Here is a 24631-nt window from a genome sequence, read left to right as displayed (position 1 = left end):
TTCCTCCTTTTTTTTTTTCCCCCCAGACCCCCATTAGATAGTTGTATGTCACAGCTGCACATCCTTCTAGTTGCTGTATGTGGGACGTGGCCTCAGCATGGCCGGAGAAGCGGTGCGTCGGTACGCACCCAGGATCTGAACCCGGCCGCCAGTAGCAGAGCGCGCGCACTTAACCGCTAAGCCACGGGGCCGGCCCCTGTTCCTCTATCTTGAAGCTTTGTAGCTCTTTAGAAGTCTGTCATGCCTGTCACTGGTATTTGTTTAAAAGCAGTCTGCCTTTTCTTGCTTCATGTTCTTAAGAGCCTCTGTTTGTCTTTAGTTTTCTAGTTTCATAAACTTGTGGTGTGGTTCTCCTTGTCATAATCCTTCTTGGTAAAGGTTGTGTTTCCTGTATCTAGAACTCCACGTCATTCAACAGTCCTGTAAAATTCTCGCTGTCTGTCTGGCGATTAGATGCGTGTTGTACCTTCTCACTCTTCTCCTCGCCTTATCATTTCTTTCACAGCGTCCACCCTCCTTGTTATCTGTTCTGTGTTTTAGCCAATTTCTCCAGATCTATCCTGCTGTTCAACAGTTCTCTCCCAGCTCCTCTTTTATCCCATCCATGGAGGGGTTTGTTTTTTTAACAATGATAATTTGTATTTCCAAAAGATCTACCGTTTTTTCTGATCTACCCAGTCAATTTTCATGGTCTCCTTTTGCTTGCAAATTTAGATTTTATGTTTTCATTTCTTTAAACATGCCACACAGTTATTTTAAATTCTCTATCTGTAATTCTTTGATCTAAATCTGCTGTCCTGTTTCCTGTGTGTTTGGTGTCTTTGGTTTTGAGTTCACATATGATCGATCTTTGTCTGTGGAGTGCTTTCCTTCTGAGAAGGTGCCATGAGCCAAGGGGGCTCTGCAGACCTGGCCCCTGTCACTCCTTTCCTTCCAGGACTGCTGGACGCGGGACTCAGGTTTCTTTCCCACTTCTCGTGACCTTATTTGTTGTGCCACCAAAGGTGTTTGCCCCTTTGAATGGCTTCACTCTTGCAGACATTTAGCACTTAGTGCTCAGAGTTCTGGTTTCAATTCATGGATTTGATTTGGGCGGAGAGAGAGAAGGTCGGCTTAGGGCTTGAAGATTATGCCTCACTGCAGTTCCATCGAGGCAATAAAAGGTATGTTTTGTAGGGAAGGCCCTTCCACATATCTTTTCTGCCACATCGTGGGGCAGTCTGGTTGGAGGGAGAGGCTGAGCCACACCACTCCTGGCCCTGGAAGTGCTCATGTGAGGGGCAATAGTGCACATCTGTTACACAGTAAACTGAGGGACGTGTTCGGGCTGAGCCAGAGCCAGGGAAACAGGCGAGAGCTGAAAGTGGAAGGAAGTGGAGAGAAAGGTACAGATTGGGGGATTTTGCTAAGCAGTGTTGTAATTGAGTAGATGGCAGTGGGAAGAGGGAGAGAGTGGAATCTGGGTGATTTTGAAGTTTTATGACTACGCATAGCATTGTAACCATAAACAGGAATAATGAAACCCAAAGGGAGCATTTGACGATTACAGTGGATCTATTTTATGCATTTAAATTTAACATGAGGACAAAATATTCAAAGAGTATCTGTGGGCATTTAAAAATCCCAAAAGGATTGGGTTTTGGGGTCACAGGTACAGATTTGAGGATTGACCACATGTATTGGAAGTGACTGTCTAAGCTTTGGAAGTAAATGAACCCTAGGAAGGCACTGAGGGAGTGGGGAGGACCATAATCTAAACCTGGAGTACGTTTCCCTGACAAATGCATGAAGAGGAGCCAGGGAGGAGCAAAAGAAGCAGTGATTAAAAATCTAGAATGGAAACTGTAGTTGAGCTTGGTAAACAGATGGCAAGTGTGCCACGCACCCCTCCTTGCCCTGGGGCGGACATTGCTAATTGATTGTAGCATGCATTCTCTGAGAGCCTGGAGCCAGTCTTGGAATCCTCAACACGAGATTCCTGGCAGCCTCTCAAAACTCTCCCAGTTACAGAGGAGTTGAGAACTATCTTGCATCCCTCCCATAGCATCTCAGAGTTGAAAGGGCCCTATCGGTCATCTTTGAGATGCTAAGTTCCCTCCAGTCTCCCCTGAAAAGGCCACACAAGAGCTTAAAGCCCTCAAGGGGATGGAATCCAAAAGATGGCTGCTCCATCTGTGGATAGCTCTGATGGGGAGAGAATCCTCCGCCAGTGGAGTCTCCATTGGTTTTTCTGTCTTGGAGACTCCTCAGGGCTCCTTAGAACAGATGTCACCCCTCTTCTGTCAAAACTCATGAGTGTCCAGTGGGTGGTCCCTGGCATTTTGCTCTTTGTGGTGCTCCCGGTGTCCACACTGGGTGATGGCACACCACAGAAGTGGCTGGAACAGGAGCAGAGCAGAACCACCTCTCCCTTAATGTGGATGACACACTCATGGCTGCACTCCTACTGGCAGCCTCGTGCCGTGGATTAATTCACTCTGGGCTTGCCATTGATTGCAGTCCCTCAGCCTTTTCATGTTTGAAGCTGGTAAACAAAATCTCCCCCAAACCTCACTTACCTCTGTAGTCCAAGGGAAGGAATTCCTAGTTGGATGTGATGCATTTCACAATTTAAGTCATCAGCCCGGCTCTGAAGTCCTTCTCTTTATAAATCTGAGGATAAAACCCTCATGGATCCACTGTCCCCCCAAACTTCCTCCCTTTCATAATGTGTGATAAGCAGAATTTATGTGCTCATTCAAGTCACTGATACAAATGTTGGACAAGCAAGACTGAGGTCCATGTCCCGTGGTATGCCACTACAGACCTCCTTCCAGGTTACAGAAATTAGTACTCTTTGGATGGAATCTTCCAGTGAGTTGTTAATCCATGGAACCCTGCTCTCATCCCTTTTTTCCACCCTGATTAATGCCTTGCTCACGTCCAGGTGAGTATTCAAGGTGATTGATCAGCTCAGAGGACCAAGGGGGAAAGTCACAAGTTGGTGGTCACAGTCAACAATGCCAGATATGCCAGAAGGAGAGGGGTCAGTGAGGAACCTGTGGGCCCCAGCTGTGAGTTCACCTGTAATCGTGTAATGTGACATTTCAGTAGGATAGACAAGGGGAACTTTGTTAGAGAAAAGGAAGTGGTTAAGGGGAGGATGCTCGAGTTACAGGACCGCTTTGAGAATGGTGGAGTGAAAGGAGGATGAGAAGAGGCGATCGCTAGAGGATGGAGTGAGATCAAGGAAGGTGTCTGTGTGGGGTGGGGGGTGAGTGTCCTGAGCAGAGGTCAAGAAGAAGGGGTCATCGAGTTTAGAATAGAGTATGGAAATCATTGCTGAATCCAGGTCCACGAGAAGGTAGGGGGACCAGGTAAAGGAAGCAGAGAGAGGGGAGAGAAGAACCATGCACTAAAAGTCGAGACAGAAGTGTTTTGAGACAGAAGATGCTAGGAAAGGAAGCTTGTGTCCAAGAGAAGGAGATAGTAGATAGTGGAATTGATTTTTAAGGTGAGTGAGAAGCCATAGAAGAGATGCTGTAGGGAGAGTACATTTGGAAATTTGCAAGAAATGAACTCTGATGTTCCTGCGAACACTTAAATGTATTTGTTCCCTTAAGTAGATTTTGCATGTGTAGGTAAATTGTGTTCACATAATTAATAGGGCAAAGCCAAACTGCACTTGAGCAATTTAATTTGAAAGTTTTGTCTTTGCGTGAGGTATTGAGAATATTTCAGTGGAAGCTGCCCAAAACTACGAAATTGGAATAAGATAAAAAAGATCGATGTTTCTGTGGCACCGTATTTAGACCTCCATTGTTGTTTCCATCGCTCTATATTTAACCATCAGACTGTAAATGTGCGCCTTTCCCTGTCACGTAGAGACATTGGAGAGCACAGACTGTCTCTTGCAAGCTGGAACCCTTGCACCCAGCAAGGTGCCTCGCACATTGGGGAGGGGCTGATGGCCCCAGCAGCTGAGCCGGCATCAGTGTAAAGCAAGTTAGCTTCTTTCCCTTTGGTTCCAGTGAATGTAGCTCATGATTGTGGCCAGAAATTTGAACAGGAAAGCTTTATGGCAGAGCAGTTGTGCAGAAATTTAACTGGGAAGCTAATGGTTGTAATTTTTTTCACTAAAAGATCCAGTAAATCCTGATCAGAGGGAGCTTTTGTATGTGCATTTGAATTGCACAGATTAAAAAAGGATGAGCCTGTTGGGTAGATCTCCCAATCAACAGTTGTCACATGCCATTTGATAATTCCACAATTCCATTGTGAAATTACCAAGTTTTCCTGATGGCCTGACTGGGACTTATGTAGCTCTTTCTTGCCCTGCCTATCAGTTTACCAGGATAGTTTTGCATAAAATACGTGAATTTAGGGCACTATCTTACAAGAATCAGTGTGGAAAAGGTTGTAATTCATAGTATTAGGACATAAAAGCCTGTGGATCAGGAAGCTGGACCTTTTAAAATCCACAGATGTACTGTCTCAGACAATAATTACAAGGTATAATTGCAGGTCAGCCATGGGGAAACCTATTTGAAAGTCACAGCTAATTTTTTAAATGAAAAAATCCCAACAAGTCCCTAAGTATCCAGGGGCGTCACTGGGGTGGGGGCGAGGGGCCTGCAGACACCACCACCCCCAGCTTCCCTCCCCCATGTCCCTTTTGCACAGCAGGTGGCGTGTTCTGCTTCTGCATAAACAGGGGGGTCATTTGTTCTCTGACTCAGAGCCCAATAGGTGGGGATAACATTTCTTATGATTCCTTCACTCTCTGAACTCTTATTACCAGCTCTCCAGAACTCAGGAACCCAAGAGCCGCAGAGAGCATGGAGACTTGCATACCCCACGAGCGAGCAGAGTGGAAGACTCCCTCCAGAGGCTCCTGTGTCTCCTGGTGAATTCCAGCTGCTCCTCTCCTCTCTCCTTCATGGAGCATCCCTGTTCAGCCCCTTCCCTGAGCTTTCCGTGTCTGCTCCAAGTGAAACCCAGCTTGGCCACTTTCAGGGGGTGGCTGCAGCACAGGACGGCCAGGCCTGACACGCACTCGGCACCTGCACCCCAGCACTTGCCGCAGCCCCCAAATGCACCCTCGTTGCAGGAGCCTTTAACAGCTCCAGGTAGAGTCGCAGGCCTTTGAGAAGCTAGTGGAAGCCATGGACCCCCTTGTCACAGAAACATCATTACGCTCCATGAGGCTGGGCGTGCTGATAGCAGAAGCCCTTAGCCGGCGGCTTTGCAAACGGACGGGCCCATCTTCCCTCCCTTCGGGTGCTCTTCGGAGCTAGTTCCACAGATTTAGGGCCAACTCACTAGAAGGTTAAATTCTAAAAGAGCAGCAATGCTGATTTTACATAGAACACGGTACCGTCACTATCAGAATAGGTAAAGATTTTGTGCAGAAGTGGCATGGCCCTGTTTCTGTGGCAGTCGGTGGTTTAGAGAAGCAGTTCCCCGGACCTCGCTGTGCATTAAGAAAGACACGAGCATCCCATTCCTGGGCCCTGTCCCTATTCCCCTGGGATCAGTGGGGTCAGGTAGGAGGGGTCTCTCTCAGCCACAATAGTTGGGGGCTGTTTCTCTCCTGAGACTAAAGGGAAGGAGGGGATGGCTGGACGTGGTTGTAGTTGCCTTGGAGACAAGCTGAGTGACCATCCTTATCTCAGAGTCCGAAGGGCTCCTGGTGAGGCAGGGCCCTTGGAGAGCCACCTAGAGAAGGAACAGGACCGACCCAGGCAGCGTGGAGCCCAGCAGATGTCAGGGACTGTGAGCATGGAAATTCAGAGGTTTGTGCAATAGATGTGTGAGCCAAATGGTCATGTGTGGATGACTGAGATCATAGTTAACTGACACAGTGGTCAGCCGGGTAGGTCGGTAGGTTATTATCATTAATAACAATTGCTGATCAGGTGATTGTAATGTAGCCAGTTCACAGGCTAGTGATTAGAACCTATGAATCAAATGAGACATTGTACCTAAAAATCCAGCTCAAGATTTCCTCGTGGTTATTTGTAGCTGGTTCTGCTATTTATATGGGGCACCTCCTCTCCCTTTTGTTTGTGGCAGGACCAGGGGGTAGATGAGAACAGAGGACAAATGCCAACATTTACGGAGTGTCTGCCATGGCCCAGGCCCTGTGTTGGCCTGAGTTACTACGTGTCCTTCAGCCAGTGGAAAACAGTATGAAGTAGGTGGCCTTTTCCCCCACTGTAAGGTGAGGAAGTGAGCCGTGGAGGGGTCGAGAACTTGTCCAAAGACCCCGAGGTGGCAAGTAGTGTAGCGGGATTTGAACAGAAGTCCCCCTCTTCCCAGGCCAGACAGTCACCCCATGGCGGCCACGAAGTCCGTTTGAATTGCCTGGAATCCTGCTCGCTCTCCCAGTCTGAAGACGATGGAATTAAAGCCTTCCCCACTCTCATGGGTCTTCTGTCATAAACGAACAGAGACCCTCAGGCGTCCCGCTTTGCTGTGGTGTATCTATGGATCTACACACTGACGCGTATACAGAAATTAAAACTGCACCCCGAGATCAACGGTATTAACTTAACTTTCATCCCACAGATGTTGATGGTTAACAGTAAGTTACAATGTCATTTTCTTCAGTTGCTTCGTCTGTGCCCGACACAGAGACGCTGACATCACACGCTGGTATTCATTTTCCTCATCCCCTGAGCGTTGATTGAAACCTAGCTAAACCACGCTGGCTTTAGGAACCGAATCCCGAGCGTTTGGAGGTCTGTGGATTCAGATCTCCGCTGTGTAGCCGGCCGGTCCTGTGTGTGCCGCCAGCCCCATGCAGGCGCGATTGAACCCAAAGGCACTTTCATGACCGCGGACTGGCAGAGGGGCTGCGGTCTCATGAAAGCTAAACTCTTCATCCCCTCCACTCTGTGTTTCAGAACAAGAAGAAAACTTTGAGTTTATCATTGTGTCCCTCACTGGCCAGACGTGGCACTTTGAAGCCACCACATATGAAGAGCGAGATGCGTGGGTCCAAGCCATCGAGAGCCAGATCCTAGCCAGCTTACAGTCATGTGAGAGCAGCAAGAATAAGGTAAGACCCTTAACAGGCTGCCCCCCGAAATCAAGAGCCACTGATCGTTAAAGGGAAATGGAGGCCTAGAGCGATGCCCAAGGGAGGGGAGAGCATCATATGATGTGTGTGATTGACAAGACCCAGGTATTCTTTCTGAGCAAAAAGCTAAATAATTGAAAAGATAAAAAACACTTTGTGTCGATATGTATCATGTATCATGGATTAGTATCCTAGCTTAACCATGTGCATATGGCAGAACATCCCATTTTAAATCTGCACCCTCTCAACTAATCCCAAATATAAAGCATTGACCTTTTATTGTAGATGGTGGAATCTTTTAGACTCTTGTGGCTCATGTGGCCACATTTATTTTTATTTTAGGCAGAATGCATGCAAGAAAAGGTGTGCTGTTCTGTTATCATAAATGCCCAAAATTCAAATGCATGTCAAATTAGAAAACCGACTCTTGTTACGGACATAAATGAAAAGTAGATGCCCATATATGAGTGTGCAGGGGGTTTAGAGAAGATATAATGTCCGTTTTCTAAACTCTGCTGATAAAGCCTGGTTTGTGCTTTATTCAGTTAGAGGTGATTCTTTTGCATTTGTTTAGCCTGAAAAAAAAAAAGACTTGCACTTTCTAGATTACTTCCCAGTGATATTCCTTATGCAAAAGTAGTTTTTCCCATTTTCCTTTTCCCATTAGGGATTTCTTCAAATTCATTATTTTAATGCTTGGATGTTTTTAACCCCTTCGCTGGGACCTTTTAGAGTCTTGGGGAGCATTTTGATTTTTAAAACTATGATCAGCTAGAAAATGAGAGAAAGGACATTGCCCACCGACCTGCAATTTCATTTGTAAGCATTTAAAGAAATTTCTGCCAGTGATTTATGTTCCTCTTTGTCATTAGGAAGGGAGTCTGTTTCTCAGAAACATGGAGTGTCTTATTTTATTACTCTCTTTAACCAGGGTAAACCAGACCACAGTCATTATTATTATAATGTAATTTGCTTCTCTTTTTTAAGATGTTTTATACCCAAGGTAGAGAGAATTCCAGCCTTTCCTTTCTGAGCACCTTGGCTTGACTGAGTCATGCAGCCACGGATGTGGCTCTGAAGCCAACACGAGATGCTCCCGGGTCTTCTTGTCAATGGAGATCCATGACACGTGTCACCCACGAAGCATGGGAGTTTAGTTTCAGAACAGGAGTAGGGAGGGCATGTGTGGCTGAACAGACAAATGCATCTCCAAATTTTGTATAAAATCACAGTATCCCAGAATCTGAATCCATGCCACGCCAGCCGGATTCTAGAAGACCTGGGAGAACGTGCACCTTTTCCCTTTCACACCCTTGCCAGACTCTCCCCAGCTCTTTATGGAAACAGGCAGCATCACCTCTGGGCCTGATGCAAACACCAGCCTTAAAACGCCGCTCCTTTTCTCTCACTGGAAATGTGCGCTCTCAGGCGGGCACTTTCCCTGGGAAGAGGGCTCACACCTCTACACCTCGGACGCTTGCTGAACAGGTGTGAAAGTGTACAGCACGGAAATAATACCCACCAGGAGTAGCTTGAGGGGAAAACGCAGACTCAGTTGAGAAGGAGCTCTAAGGTATTTTAGCTGCCTGTGGATAATTCAGAGTTGGTAGCAAGCGTAGACATATATATACCTGCATGTGTTGCAGAAATGATACAGGTAGACAGACAGACACATCCCTGTATGTGCACACACACACTTCCACACACTCCAGATGCCAATATCAATTGTTAAATATACTTTGAATACTTGAGTATCTAACCAAAGGGAATAAAACCCCAATAATGTATTATGCTAATTAGACAGTAGCAATTAATAAATTATAACTTATTATTAGGTAGTAAGCAGTAAGTTGTTGCACACTAAACAATTTGACAAGAGATGGTTCAATTTATGAAGAATTCTTATACAAAAATCAAGCTTATTCTGAGTGTCCTCTGAAATGTGTTTGGCTTTAACCATTATATTAGATGTATGCATCATAAGCCTTAAAAATGGTACATATCCTTTTACCTAGCACCTCTACCTCCAGGAAGTTATCGTCAGTAAATAATTGTGAATACGTGCAAAGATTTAGCAATAAGCATATTCTTTACATCACCGTTTATAATAGAATAGAGAAAAATTGGAAGCAATCTAAATGTCCATCAAAGAAAACTTCGTAAATAAGTTGTCATAAGTGGAATATTATGCAGCCATTTAAAATGATGATGTTGGAGAATGTGTGATGGTATCGAGAGATGACAATATGTCATTAGGCTGAAAAGGAAGTTCCCAAAGCAATATGTATATACATTATATATATGTGTATACACACACACACACACACAATATATATATAGATTATGCTAGCTTTTTTTAAGGTACGTATACAGTCATGCATTGCTTAACAATGAGGGTACATTCTGAGAAATGCATCATTAGGTGATTTCGTCATTGTGCAAATATCACAGAGTGTACTTACACACACCTAGATGGTACAGCCTACTACACACCTAGGCTACATGGTACTAATCTTGTGGGACCACCGTTGTATATGCAGTCCCTCGTTGACCGAAACGTTGTTATGCCGCACATGACTGTATATGTATAGATGTGCTTTTAAAAAAGCCTGAAAGAACAGATACAAAAATGTGAATAAAACTTAACTATGGGTGATCATATCATAGTTTTAAATTTTTATGTTGTTCTTTTCCCCCTTCTGTATTTTTTTAACTTGCTTAGAGAAGATAACTAAGTATAAACTGAAGAATAAATGCCCCCAGCTACACTCCCACTCCTTCCTGCCCCACACCGGTTAGTGTCTTTGTTGCTATGGCATCTGACATAGTCTTAAAGTGCATTTCCAAGGCGTGGAGTGTGGTGTGGACGTGGTCTCCTGATGAGGAGTCGTGAGACATGTGTTATGATGTTGGTTAAGCCCTGACTCTTGGCTTATAAGCAGGTTATTTCTCTTTCTTTAATCTTCATACAAGTAGACACACGACAGTAAAAGTACATTAACCAGTTGCATTCTCCAGGGGACAGTTGGTCTCATGTTCATTCACAGATGATCCAGAACTTACCCTGTCCTCATCTCCAGTGGAGTCGTCTCATCTGATCAATCTTACCATGGAATATTTCCTCACGGTGCATAATGCATTCTCCATCGGTTATGCTTTTTCCTAAAGGCATCAAAAGAGGAGTCATTATTTGAAATTGCCCTCATCCTATATTTGCTCACTATCTTTTTGATTTTCCGCTGACATTATTAGTAATAGAGATGTACATTTCTCTCGGGGTTCTTATATCTTGCATTTGTATGTCTTCCTATGTGCCCAGTCCCGGCTGACGAGCCAGAGCGAGGCCATGGCCTTGCAGTCGATACGAAACATCCGAGGGAATTCCCACTGTGTGGACTGCGAGACCCAGAGTAAGTGTGTGCGGGAACAGGGGGCCTGGCCCTGGACAGCGGGAGATGGGGTGGTCTGACGAAGGCCGCATGGCGGTGAACCCACATCTGCCACTGGGCATACAAGATTTATTACGTGATTTAATGGCTTTTAAGGAGTTGAAATATTTCTGTTTAGATTTTGTTTTAACACAATACCCTTCACACGAAAGCCTTGCTGACAGCACCCTAAGGCCTGCTTAGGCCTCAGGCATCCCAGTGAGCAGCCATAACACCACAGGTGCGGGTACGAAGGATTCAGCCACGTGCCCGGATTCTGTGCCGTATCCAGGAAGCAAACTTCTGCCGTATCACGATCACAGGCTTGTTTGCTTTTTCCATAAAAATGGAGTACAGTTGGTTAATTCCTGCCTGGAGATTTCTGGGGTTTGTTTTTTTAATTTCAAAATTATGTGTTCTGGATTTTGCCATCAAATGGTGTCTTTTTTTTTTTTAATCTTACGTTCACTACACACTAAAGTGTTTGATTGAGCTGATAGACTTCGTAATTACCGCTTGGTGCCTTGGAGTAACCCGGGTTTACCGCGTGCTCTGTTGTCCAGTATGTAATACTGTTTTCCCTTTGAGAGAGTCATTTTGTTGTTCACATCCTCAAGATTAGGGCTTTTAATTCTTTGCATTCCAGCCCTTAGCACAGTGCTGGGCACATTCCATAACATTTTCCAGTCATATTTGTTGTTGTTGTTAAGGTGTGTTTTGAGGAGAAGGAAATCCAGTGGATTTCCAGCACCCAGCCTGGTGCCACCTGGGAATCAAAGATGTGTGTGATGTGGTCCTGCCCGCCCTGGAGCCTGAAGCCCAGTAGGCAAGGCCTGGACCCAGCAACTACAAAACCCAGCACTGTGGAGAATGGCCATAAGGGGCCACACGGCAACTCACAGCAGCCTTGGAGCAGGAGCTGGCGTTCATGTGGGCTCTGGAAGTGGGTAGGATCTGAGCAGGTGGAGAAGGATCATTGTGAGTCAGGGCTCTGGGTGCTTTTAGGAAAAGGGCAGCTGCTGCTGAGGTTGGAAGCTGGTTGGAGCCAAGAAGGTGAGGGTGCTAAGAGGAGAATGTTAAAGCCTTTATCCTTCATTTGTAAACAGAGGGAAATCATTATGGAGTCTCAAATCACGGATGAGATTCTGAGCTGGACCTGGGGACACTGCCCAGGCACTCCGTCTCAAATAGATGGGAATAGAGAGGCAGAGTGAGGAGGAGGCTGCCGGGTGGATTTTGGTCATCTAAACAGGAGGAAATGAGGCACTAACTCAGGGTTGTTGCAAATGAAAAGGAAGGGAAGAACCACCTCTGAGAGACCACTCATTGGCAGGGCAGGAAAGGGAGAGATCACGAGGCCATGTCCACGGCCTCCGGGTGATAGAGGGGTCTCTTCTTCAAGTATCTTGAGGTCTGTCTTTAAAGTCTCTTCTTTGGTTTGAATTCTCAAATTCTACTTTCAAAATGTGTCATGAGATGGAGTTAGAAGAGAGAAGTAGTTATTTGAAATGTGTTTTTATCAAAAAGTTTTTAAAGTAAGATCTTTAAAAGCACAAAATCTGAGAAATATTAGAACCTCCATTAGGAGAAACATCTATGATTGTTTCCACCATACATCTAAAGAGTCCTGTAAAAGGGACCACTCCATGGCTCACAAGCTTCATGGTGTGTAGCAAATGCTGAGAGTGGGGGAGGGCGGGTGGGAAAGGGAGGCCGGTTCAGGGGAGGCTGTGGGACCAGTTTGTTTAGAGCAGGGCCACCTGCGCAAGACATACAGGAACAGAGGGAACGAGGAGAGGCCACGTTTGACAACTCTGAAGAAAACAGAGGTAACAAGCTTCCATTCCTTAAACGTTCCGTCTCCATCGGGCCTGTGCCAAATCCTCGCGTGCATTGTCTTTTATCATTCTTGTGACTCTGTCATCCTTGGTGCCACAGTGGGCCCCACTTATTGGGAAGGAAATGAAGAGTCTGAGGGTCAAGTTGTATATCCCAGGTCACAAACATAGCAAGTCATGTAGTGGGATTCAAACCAAGCTCTTTGCCATGTGCTGTATTTTCTCTGAGAACAAGGGGAAGATCGAGGGACCGAGATCAAGGACACAAGTGTATGACACATTGACAAAGGCTTTTTTATTTTTAAGTCAAAATACCCAATTTGGGTGAAAGTGCTGGGAAGTGTAGCATCCACACACTGAAGATGAACTGTGAAGACGTCCACGGGGAAGTTGGCAACGTACATAAAAAGCCTGAGCTGAGTGAGCACCCCTCACCCCAGCTGTGTACCTCCAGGAACTAAGCCCGTGGGAATGAGCGAAGGGGGTGCAAAGATCTAGCTTCAAACATGTTCACCACAGCGCTGTTGATAGAGCAAAAACTCAGAACATCCCAAATGTGCCAATCTTGAAGAACTGTTCATGGAGTGGTGTCTTCTCATAGTGAAATAATATGCAGCCTTAAAAAATGATGTCAAAAATATATTGAGTTGGAGAAACTTTATGATGCATTGTGAAATGAAAGTATTTAGGGCAGTAAGTCAAGGAGAACCCGCTGAATCTTTTCAGGTATTTAGGGGGAAAGATCTGCGGGTGTATTCCAGAGTGTTAACCCCAGGTGTCTAAATGGTGGGGTCTTTGGTGATTCGGGTTGTCTGATTTTTCTATGGTGAGCACATATGTCTTAGGAAATGGGGTAGTGGGTGGTCTGTATTTTGGTGTGTGCAGGAACACAGAGAGGTCAAACATTAAATTTAAGGAAAGGCTCTTGTTTCTGGGTGTTGAGAGAAAGAAAAGAAAGCTGTCAAGAAGAGGTTGCAGCTTTCCGCTTGGCCCAGGAGAGGCCGATTTCTCCTCCCAGCCTGTGGTCCTGGGATCTGGCCCTGCCTGTGTCTCCCCGTCCCCCACACCCATCCCCCGAGCTGCACTCTCTGCAGTTTCTTCCCAAGGAGTGTGTGGGACACCTCTGCAACCTTCTTGAGCATCACGGCTGAAAGGTCATGCCTCATGCACCTGGGAGGGTCTGGCAGGAGGGGCAGGCCTGAGCCAGGGAGCAGCCTAGAGGGCAGGCCTGCCAGACCGTAGATATAGCTTCACTGGCCAGTGGTGGTGCAGGAGAAACCATGGTCTCCAGATGCCACATCTACTTCTCTGGGCTATTCCTGCTGGCTCATGAGCACTGTCCCACCAGTTCAGCTGTGTTGCCTCCTGGGGGGGTGAGGCTTGGGGATTTTCGTGAGATATGGGATTTGGAGCTGTGGAGACACCCCCCACCTACCCATGGTTCTTGCTGAGAATGCTCCAGACCGCCAGGAGCCTCCTGTCTGCACACCTGGTGCATCCCAGAACACTGGTTTTCACAAAAATCTGCATTACTGTCATTGGAATGTGTCCTGCACATGAATGTCATCCTTCAGATCTGGCACCTGGGCAGAGTCTTGGAGCTGCTGAAGCTTCTAGGGGAGGTGGGCGGGGGTGGCAGTGCACTGAGTCCTAAACAAGGGGCTGGGGTCATTGGGTTCCGTGTCCACACATAACTCATGGAGAATGGCTGGGGTGGTGGGATGGGCATCAGAACCTAATAAGAGGTTCTTGCAGCAGTTCAGGTGAGCAAGAGTAGGGACCCATGTGTACGTCGTAACAGTGAGGACAACGTGTGAAAGTATTAACCACAGCGCTTGGTGATGGGAGGTGGGGACATAAAGGAAAAGGAGAAGTGGCGGGGTAGGGGGACCTAAAGAAGGGGGATGGGGGAAAGATGAGTTCAGCATTGAACTTAGCTGAAAATACAACAGGCCCGGTGCCCTCTGGTACTGTACTTGCTGGAACCTCTTGGGAATTCTTGTGTGATATGTGGGACCTATCCACACCTTGTATGCCAGCACAAAGCTACAGAGCTTACACCCCTCTTTGGGTCTGTAGTTTGAATTGAAGATCAGGTCCCCTGGTGTGGGTCTGAGCATTCCCAGCAGATTGACCAACTGTCCTGGTGCAGATTGGCACGTGGCGTTGACTAATTCCATTGCAATGCCTGGTGCTGCCCCCACGAGCCTCTCTCTTCTCTTTTCTTCTTCTCCTATCTGCTCCCACCCACACCAGCTCTTCCTCTGCTCAGGAACCTCACGGCTTCCTGGTACATCTGCCCCACCCTCACTTCCTGCCAGCTCCTCTGCTTTAGTCAAGCCGTTCTTCCATTCACCCGAAAACTGCACGTGGAGGCGGGGTTGAATAAAAAGTTGGTGTGGGATGGGCCAGTCCCAGTGTCCTAGTGGTTAAGTTCAGCACACTCCACTTCAATAGCCTGGGTTCCCAGGTGCGGACCTATACCACTCGTTTGTCAGTGGCCATGCTGTGACGGTGGTTCATATAACAAAAAAAAAAAAAGGAAGATTGGCAACAAATGTTAGCTCGGGGCGAATCTTCCTCAGCCAAAAAAAAAAAACAGTTGGTGTGGGTACATGAGTGGAGTGAAGATGTGATTGAAAAGATCTTCGTGCCATATGACCCCTGCTGTTCCGCAGGTAAGGTGGTCATGAAATGAGGCATCATGTGTGTGAAGTTCTCCAGGAGGCAGGGCACAGGCTGCCATGAGGTCACCTAGCAGGGTGTCTTCCTACACTTGGGGGATGGGGTCGTCCCTGGGAAGGAAAATTTTCAATGAGACCAGCAGGATGAGGAGAAATTGACCAGGCAACGGGACATCATGCACAGGGGGTCAGGGAATTGAAGTGCTCCTGAGAGACAGAGGTGCGAATGGGGACCAGGTTCTGATCTTATTGGTAGGGATTTTGGACTTGATCTGAATGGCAAATGGCAGCCATGGATGGGTTTTGAGTAGGAGCGTGACACAATTGGATTCGCCTTATAGACCACTGGCTGATGTGTGGAGAGTGGCCTGCAGGGAAGTAGAAGGTGAGGTGGCAGGCAGGAGGCTGATGCATCCCCATTGTGACAGTGGCATGGACCAGAGTGGGCACAGTGTGGACAAGAAGAAGGGGTTGGATTTGAGAGATTGAGGACTTGGTGATTGGCTAGGGGATGAAGGACAAAGATCAAATTGGTTCCCAGGATCCTGGCTTGAATAACTGAGTGAATGCTGGTGCCATATGCTGCCATGGGAAGGTCCCTTGCAGAAGACTACATTTACAGGATGAAATGTGGACAGGGAGGTACAGTGGTAACTGCATGTGCAGCTCAGGAGAGAGGACCAGGTGGGAGGTATCTGTGGATGGTTGTTAGCATTTGGGTGGTAATGGAAGCTGTGGGTTGGGTTGAGTTTGCCTAGAAGAGAATATAGAATCAGAAGAGATGCCTGCAGGACTCCCTAAGGTAAGGGGCAGATTCAGGAGGAAAAGTTGGGATGGAAATCAAGATGCAGCAACCAGATAAATGGGAAAAAAATCTGGGGAGGATCTTGACCAAAAGAGCATCAGAAGGTAGTGTTGTAAGGAGGAGTATCAAGAAGTCAAGTAAAATGATGGCCAAACAAGGTCCTTGGGATTTTGCCCATGGTGGTGGCTGGTGACTCTGGCTGCCCTGTTCCAGGGGAGAGGTGGGAATGGAGGCCAGGTTACCAACAATTGGGAGGCGCAGAAGCAGAGGTGGCCAGTGTAGAAGTTGGGCTGTGGAGGGGAGTGGAGACACAGGTGAGAGCCAGAGGTGGAGGGGGTGTTGAGTTTTCACAAACACCCTCTTCCCTAAACACCCTGCCAGGCCCAGGCCAACCCTCCTCCATGTAGCCTTCCTTCCTGTACCCACCATCGGTGCCCTCCTCCTTCCCGTGGTGCCTGTGTGTTTATTGTTTTGACTGTAGTCTTCAGCATTTTATCTGCATTTCCTTGTTCTGTTTTTATTATTATTATTATTTGGGGCATATTTCTCTTCCCAACCAGAACATCTCTGAGGTCACAGACCTCTCTTCTCGCGTGTCACCCATGATATCTAGCACCACCTTCCTGAGTGTGTATTAGATATTAAATAAATGACTGGCTGATTTCCGATGAATTAGCATATGGTCATTCCTAGTCATTTGCTATTTATAGAATGATTCAGAATAAATATGATGTCAGCTACCTGTTATTTTGTTGACTCTTGAAGTGTACCTGGAGGAAATATTGATTATTCCTGGATGATTGAAGCCTTATTTGCTTCTGTCGGTGGTTAAAGCCATTGACTGTCAAGGTCAGCCCCGTCTTCACAAATCAGCTGTAGATTCTAGCGTGAAGCCAACCCTGGGCCTGAGTTCTCAGTCTTCTGATGATGTCAGCCAGTTTTACAGAGGGAGTGATCCAGCTCAGGGGTCCCAATGCTATACTTTGAACTCACGCATTGTCCTTGGTGCAGTGTCACAGCCTAAAGCATGTTGCCATTCATTCTGCAAGTCAGGGTTGATGGAGCTGGGTAATAACCTAACCAAAGGACCCTGCCCACCATCTTGCCAGCAGTGAAGAAGGGAGAACTGGGCGTTGCTTCAGTGGTCACCCTTAAATAAGATCACTGAAAACCATATTTTTTCATCGTAGTGTGCTTCTCTTTCATCTTTGAAATTTGCAGACATGCCCATCATGTGACTAATGAAAGCTTAGATGCGCCCATGGTTGCAGAGGTGGTTACGAGGGACAGTATGGCTTTGAGAATGCCCTTCTCAAAGCACCCTTCCCTTTCCCCCTATCGGCAGTCGTCCACAGTGGACACCAAGTCACACATGATTTTTTTTCCATGTGCATCTCCCCTCTCAAGGAGAATGCTGCTGTTGAAGTGTGGTAAAGTGCATCTTTCTGCCCAAGCCAACTTGCAATTATTTATCGTGTGGGAAATTCCAAGGCTTTGGCTAAAGCCAGATTCTTAAAAGTTGCCACCAACGTGTCAAATCTGTTGAGACACCTAAAACCATCCTGAGTACTGGCCTGGGAGTTTTCAAGCCATGTGATTCTAGGGAGGGACACTGGATGTGAAGTCAGACTGACTAGCCGTTTTGTTCCTCAGATCCTAAGGGCAGTGGGATGAGTGATGATGGTCTGATTGCATGTGGTGCCCTGTTCCTCTTCCCACAGATCCCAACTGGGCCAGTTTGAATTTGGGAGCCCTCATGTGCATCGAGTGCTCAGGGATCCACCGGAATCTTGGCACCCACCTTTCTCGAGTCCGATCCCTGGACCTGGACGACTGGCCCATTGAGCTCATCAAGGTGATGTCGTCCATCGGGAATGAGCTGGCCAACAGCGTCTGGGAAGAGAGCAGCCAGGGGCGGACAAAGCCCTCACTGGACTCCACGAGGTAGGGACTTGGGAAGGTGTGTGGCTATGGGGCATCTTGCCAGCAGTTAGACAACTGGAAATGATCTGGATGACAGCCACAATTAGGAATTGCCCTGGCAACCTGTGGAATTGCTGATTAACCCAGCAAAGAAATGTCTATATTTAAAATTGCTTTCTTCAGCAGACATGGATAATTCAAACTCCTTAATTTTTTATGTTTGTTTTTATACCTTGGGGATTCCTCTCCCCCTCTTAGAAATGTATTAAGCTTCTAACCTTATGAATATATCACTTTAATTAATACATTTCTAATCGGCATGAGCTATGCTGTTAGCACTAATTATGAATTTTTGATTCTTCAATTTTGTTATTCTTATATCTTTGATAAGCATCTATTCAATTGGTTCTCCTCCCCCCATACCCACAAGAAGTGAGTTTATGGTAACAAAATATATTTTATTTTTGGAATATATTCCTAACACAGTTAATTGACCAAGTATGGCATAACGTATGGTGCCTCCTCATTAATGTTAATTGTTATTCAGTGGAAAAAACGCATTTATTTTGAGGCCATTTAGTTTCTCATTTTTCATTTACAGCTATTATAAACCATTTTTGAGTACACATACATATTTAATGTACGTAAGAGGTGATAAAATGGCATGTCTTCTGAGAAAGCCTGTTTCATAGAAGCAGAATGGACCATTCCATCCTTGCGTCGTCTTAAGGAAGAAGCTTCTGGGGTTGTGTCTCCACATCTGAAGTAGGGGTGTGGGGTTGCTTTTAGTATTCACTTCTCAGGTGTGTGAAGAGATGAGGGGAGAGAAGATGTCTCTCATCGTTAGCACTTTTTAAATCTCTCTAATTTGTTTTGCTGGTGATCAGACCACACGAAAGTCCATGTGGCAGTCTGTGGTTGGGCCACAGGTGAGGGGTAAGAAATTGGTTTCTGCCACTAAGCAAAGAGTCTGTGGACTTTATTTCATTAACACTGAAAAATGAATTTGTGGTGCCACCTTTGGTTCACTGTAGAGAATGAAGCTGGTGTGTTATTAATCCTGCTCATCATGTTAGGTGTTCTGAGGGGAGGGGAGGGAGCAAGAAAGGCCCCCAGAGTCTATTTGTTTAAAATTACATAGTTTTGCTGTGTGAGCTCTTTGTACATGAGTTATATACCATGTGATGTGTATGTGGGCAACTTCTTACAAACTGAAGAAATGATACACTTTTTAAAATGGTTTATCTTGACTGGTTGAACACTAATGCAGAAATCAGCTGGGTTGTCAATAGGAGCGTTCTTAAAAGATGAATTCTTGTTTTAATATCTATTTTTTCATAGTTATAGTTTCCTTGAAGGATATTTAGGTCTGAAAATGAAAAATGACTAGAACTTGGATTGAGTTTAATGTATGAATGCAGAAAACAATAATTGAAATAAGGTGGAAAAAAATTAACTTTATGCATTTTACTGTGTATGGATAAAAGCATATATACTATTTTTAGTATCATGAATTAGGAAACTTCCTAGTTTTCCATATATCATAAATTGAAACCATTTAGAATAATTAGGAGCAAAGATATGGGTTAATTTTTTAACTGGTAAATATTTTATATTAATTTCATCTTCCTTCCTAAGTGAAGACTGTGTGTACAGGTGTCTTATAGTTCCAAATCATATATTTAAATTAAGCTCTGGAGTGTGTAATGTTCTCTTCTATCTAGTATTATGCACATCACATCTGTATATTTTAGAGACGTTTCAGAGTCTTCCTTTCTCACAAGTGGAGTGACTCAGTGAAATCCCACCTGGTTTTTAGCCACATTCACTTACTTTCCTAAGGAGCTATGCTAAGGTGTAATTCCTCTGCAAGGCTATGGTGATGCTCATGTGGTTATGTGGTGTTTCCAAAGGTACCTTTGGAATTTCTGAATTCTGTTCACCTCTAGGAGGTAAAACACGTTTGAAGATTGACTGTTTCTTTGTGCCTTTAGCAGTTCTCCCAGGGAGTTTTGTTTTTAATTAAATTCAGCAAATATTCATCGGGCGCTTCCTCATAGAAAAGAAACGATAAATGGTGACTATAACTCTACAGTGATTGGCAGATGTTCTCAGGGCCAGCTGAGGATGCCGGGACTCAGTAGGATTCTCAGAGAATGGAGGGATTCTTATGGCCGCGGGGCTCCAGGGAAGTTTCAATGGAGAAATGGCATCTGAGCTGGACTTTATTAAAATACGGAGCGATTTCCAGGCCTAGGGGAGTGGGAGCGCATGTGCTGGAGGATGGGAGGGGCCAGGGCAAAAACAGCAATGTGGAAGCCTCAGGGCCCGTGGGGAAGTGTGGAAAACATTGAGTCGTCACTCGTGGGGCTAGACCCTCGGGTAAAAGGAGGAGAGGAGTGGCCAAGGCCAAAAGAGAGAAAAGGCCTGGCAGAGCCTTTGAGCCAGGGGTGGTGTTATAACAGCAAGGTTGGGGTGGGCAGAGGGTGAGTTGTTGGGTCTGTTGAGGTGTTCGTGTATGTTCCACCTGTTCCCAAGAGGACTAAAGGCAGCTAGCGGCATCATTGGAAGGGAAGGAGATGAGGCGAGGAGGCCATTTTTGGAGGGCTGTGGTCCTGGGGGAACATCTGCATAGCCTTAGATACGCTGTCAAAAATAAAGAACAACTCAGCACATAGTATAATAATAATTCAAACACTCGTCTCCTTCACTACCTCCTGCAGTTTCCTCAAATAGGGATGAAAAACTCGAAGTGTGGGCTAGAATTTCCATGTGGAATGCAATCTGCCACGTGAGACTGGATATCTAGTCTGGATCTTGCCTCTCCATGACAAGGAAAGACTCCCTCGCACTCGCCCGCCTTTGGTCTATCTGCAGAACCTAGGATTCTTAGTACAAACAGCTGGAGGGTTCTTTTAATGTGGCCCTAAGGTAATACTGAAAAGAAATATTTGAATAAAGTTTTGTCTCCATCCAAGGAAAAACCAAGTGCGTATATCCAGTCTAATCCTTTGAAAAAGGGCCCAGCTGTTTTCCCGAGAAGCTGTAGTCCGTTCCATCTTGTTCGGAAGATTCGTTCTGACAGTGAAATATCATTAGAGATGTGCCGTTCCGCCCCCCAAAAACACACACACACAGATTCAGGACCACGAAGAACACAGCAGATCCTTCGCCAAACAAACAACCAGTCCCCCCAATACCACCTTGCATTGGTGTGACCCAGACCTGCCAGTGAGTTAGGAAAACAGGCCCTTTGACCAGCTGGGTGGCTTCTGCTTCTTCTCCCTGCAGCCCTGTTGAGGGCAGCTTTGGACGGCTCACAGTTGGTTCCCGTGATTCTCAGCCACCTTGAGAACTGCCGTTCAAACTTGAACAGTGTCGTGATCAATCGAAGCTGACGGCGGCGAAGTGGTATTGACTTCCCATTCCTAAACGGGGGAATCATTAGTCAAGAAAAGCATCTTTTAATTACTCCCAGGAAGGAAAAAAAAATCTTTTTGGATGGATTCTGCAACAACTGCCATTTTTTTCCGGTGCATTCAATATTAAATTTATTGTCGCAGGAGGGGAGAGGGTGCCCTTCATCTCCGCTCTGTAATGGAGGTTTAATTTCGAGAAAGGAGTGCGGTGGAGGAGATCGATGCTGTAACAATTAACTACATCTGGGGTGGAATCAGAATTCCCCTCTCTAATTGCTATTGATACCATTTAAGCACACACTTAAAATATTGATTTTAAATGGGGATGCTGAAGGAGGCTAGAGGTAGTGACAGTGGACGGAATTAACTAGATTTTTAGGGGCTTAAGGAGAGGCAGTTTGCTGTCTGTAGGATGAGGACCTCATGACACGTAGCACGTGAGTTTGTAGATTGCAAACTACAAACATGGTATGGTGTTGTGTAGAATTGGACACGGGGCCTGGAGCAACTAGGCAGGGCTCTGGTTCCCGTGTCAGGACACGCGTTGTAACCATAGGGGAAGTCACTGAGCTCCTTGGTGACCCTTTCAAATGAAGAAATAATCAGCTCAGAGGTAAAGATATTAAAACAGTCAAGTGCATATTTGAGTGAATGAGAGAGAGAACTGATCAGTTTGGAATACACAGGTTGGGTGCTCTTGCTACCTCGGTGTCTCGGCATTCCTCGAGCGTTGGTGAATGCAGTTTCCAGCAGGCAGCAAAGCCATCTCAACAAACCCCTCTGGACATCCTCCCACCCTTGGCCATGGGGTGGTGTTTTGGGGGCTTCTCTGCATCACTGTGGCTGGTTGTTCTTCTTTATTCCCATTCTCAGTTCACCTGGAAGCTTTTTGGATTGACTGCAGTGAAAATCATTTCCTACTAGAACCGCACAGAGCCCTCTGGTGCCACATTCCTCTTGGCAGATGCCAAATTTTGCTCGGCTCTGCGGCTTTTCTTCCTTCATCTCCCATCTTTGTGTCTCAGTGTCGAGACATCTGGCCCATGAGGGTCTGTGGGGACCAGTTGCTATTTGCATTTCAGTGCAGGTAGCCTATTTACATGGTGGTCCAGGAGCCTGGCGATTTGGTCTAGGAAATCCAAGGAACGTGGAAGTGGAGAATGGTGCTCTCAATTCCATGAAAGAGCCGTTGGGAGAAGCTCTCAGCCCAACTGAAATGCCCATCACCTCTTTGATTCCACTCGGAAGGGAACCTGGTTGGCTGATTCAGTAGACGTGTTTTTTTCTCTTTGAGCATCCTTTTTCTTTTTGTCATTATTTGTAAGTTCGCCTGCGCACCCGAACTCCCTCTTGTCTTTAACCTATAAAAAGACGTCCCTTCGGGAGGAAGATTTGGGGCCAGACGTCAGAAATCTGCATGGGAGAGGCTGGCTGCACACTTCCAGACGGAGCGAGTCTGCCCAGTGACACGGGTTCCGGCTCTTTTTGATTTGGGAACGCCGCTTTCGTCTCATTTATGCACATGGAGATGTTGGTAAAGAGGCGAGGTATCCAAACTGGAAATAATTGGATCCCCGCCGCTGACTCTGAGATATTAAAAGCAGAACCACTTGGCCACGTCTTTGTCTCGCGAGGTTTGATCAGCAGATCACAATATAGTAATCTCAGGCTCAAATTTCTGGCATAAAGATGCACTGTTCCAAATGTGGCCTTAGGGAACATGAGTACCCACACAGGCCCAGGATTGTCTCATCTGATTATTTTTCAACAGTTCTTGGCCTGCCGAGGTCAGTGTTTTGTCTCTTTTGAGTGTTCCTCTATGCTTGACACCTTTTCCTGTTTTCTTTCTTTAAAAAAAAGAAATGGACTGGGGGAGAAAGAGAAAGAAAAAAAAAAAAGGACGTTGCAGTGATGACCAGAACCCATCTGCAGTTGGGTGGCATCTGCTCCCCACATGTCACTTCCCTCATTAACAAGCAATTGAATTAATTAAATGCTACTCAGAACACGCATAACAAGCTACCGGCAGTGTCCAAATTAGCACTGATAATCAAGGATGATTTCCTTTATTATCCTGCTAAGTGGTGTGCAGACTCTGATCTCCCTGTCTGCCCTCATCTATTTACATAGCCCCAGCTTCTGCCTTTGGAAGCGGAGGTTATCTTACCTAGTTAATTTGCCACGATCATGGAGCATGGCGGATTGATGCCCCACCGCCACCGCACGGCCCCCTCCCTGCCTGCCCTCCCCCGGCCCCAGCCTTTGTATCTCAAGCTCACTGATAAATTAAAGGCCACCCCTGTGGTCTCTCAAGTGAGTAATAGAGGCAGAAATTTCATTTTGCAACTGGCTGATTTAATGATCCAAAGGGTAATTAATGGCCTGATTATCTTAATGTTAAATATGTCCGGCAGCAATTACTGTGACCTCCCGCTTGTCAAGGTCCGGGCTGTGCTCTTCCTTCAATTAAGTTCTCTGGGGCTTAATGGTATGAATAAACTCCTCTGATTCTATCATCCCGGACGGACACAGAGGGTTCAGGGAGCTGGGGGCTCGTTTGGAGTTTTAATCAGCCTGTCTTCTACTCTGGTGATCAGAGTTAACAATTAGAACAAGGACAGCTTAACTTTCTTCTTCCCCTGCAGACCCCCCCCCAACACACTCTTTTCTGTTGTTTTCTTTTATTTATTTTCTCGTATTTATTTCAGTGCTCTGAGGGAGAATTCTGTTTGTGGAGGAGGCCGCTGTGCTCCATAGGCTCGTCTCTTCCAATATAAATTATCATGTGAGCGCTGTGGTTTTTCTGTTTGACAGGCTTAATTAATTGGCAGGAGCCCCCGAAAATGACAGTGCCACTAATTGCAACTCAGAGTGAATTTCTGTCATCGTGGTGTGCCTGTCAGCGGGCATGCCCCAGCCCCAGCCGCAGAGTGGGCCCGGCCTCCCGGCCTCCTGTCCAGGCGGGGACAGTGGCAGGCTCCTAGGAGCCGTGGGTTTGCAGGCACGCCACCCGAATGCAGGAGTGACATTTACTGCCAATAAAGTTTATACGTCCACAGCTCTGCAAACCCAGCGGCTGCTTGGGGACCTCAGATTTTACTTAAGATGTTTTAGCGACTCCTCATCGCAGGCTGGCTTGGAATCAGACAGCGAGAGCCATAACTTACTTAGCGACCCTCTATGACTGGATGGTCCTCATTAGCACGTTGCTAAATATGCTTGAGTTTACCAGAGCTCTGCACCCAGATCAGAAATATTCCACTATAAATATTAAGCCAATTAGGAAAATGTACAAATGAGAAGTACATTAACACTGCCTCAAAAATAATACCTATAGATTACATTTGACAACAAATACAGCAATTCATCTAGAAAACCGTGGTCGGGGAGCATGGCAGGAATTCACGCTCAGCAGCAGTACTCTCTGAAGAAGCTCTGGGCATAGACTAGCTCTATTTATAAGAAAGGCAA

General features: G+C 46.1%; 1 protein-coding gene across 7 annotated transcripts in view; it reads left to right on the top strand.

Annotated features, from left to right (window-relative positions):
- Positions 1-24631, top strand: part of AGAP1 (ArfGAP with GTPase domain, ankyrin repeat and PH domain 1) — a 561603-nt gene that overhangs the window by 477173 nt on the left and 59799 nt on the right. For all 7 annotated transcript variants that reach the window (XM_004427710.3, XM_004427711.3, XM_087424644.1 and 4 more), the window contains 3 exons: positions 6888-7042; positions 10383-10473; positions 17540-17762. In XM_004427710.3, the coding sequence (XP_004427767.1) occupies positions 6888-7042; positions 10383-10473; positions 17540-17762 (469 nt within the window). The remainder of the gene's footprint in view (positions 1-6887; positions 7043-10382; positions 10474-17539; positions 17763-24631) is intronic.

This window comes from Ceratotherium simum, chromosome 37, assembly GCF_057802395.1.
Source record: "Ceratotherium simum simum isolate JZ-2026a chromosome 37, ASM5780239v1, whole genome shotgun sequence".
NCBI classification, from domain to species: domain Eukaryota; kingdom Metazoa; phylum Chordata; class Mammalia; order Perissodactyla; family Rhinocerotidae; genus Ceratotherium; species Ceratotherium simum.
Note: the sequence above shows the minus strand (reverse complement) of the source record. Positions and strands in the feature narration are given on the sequence as shown.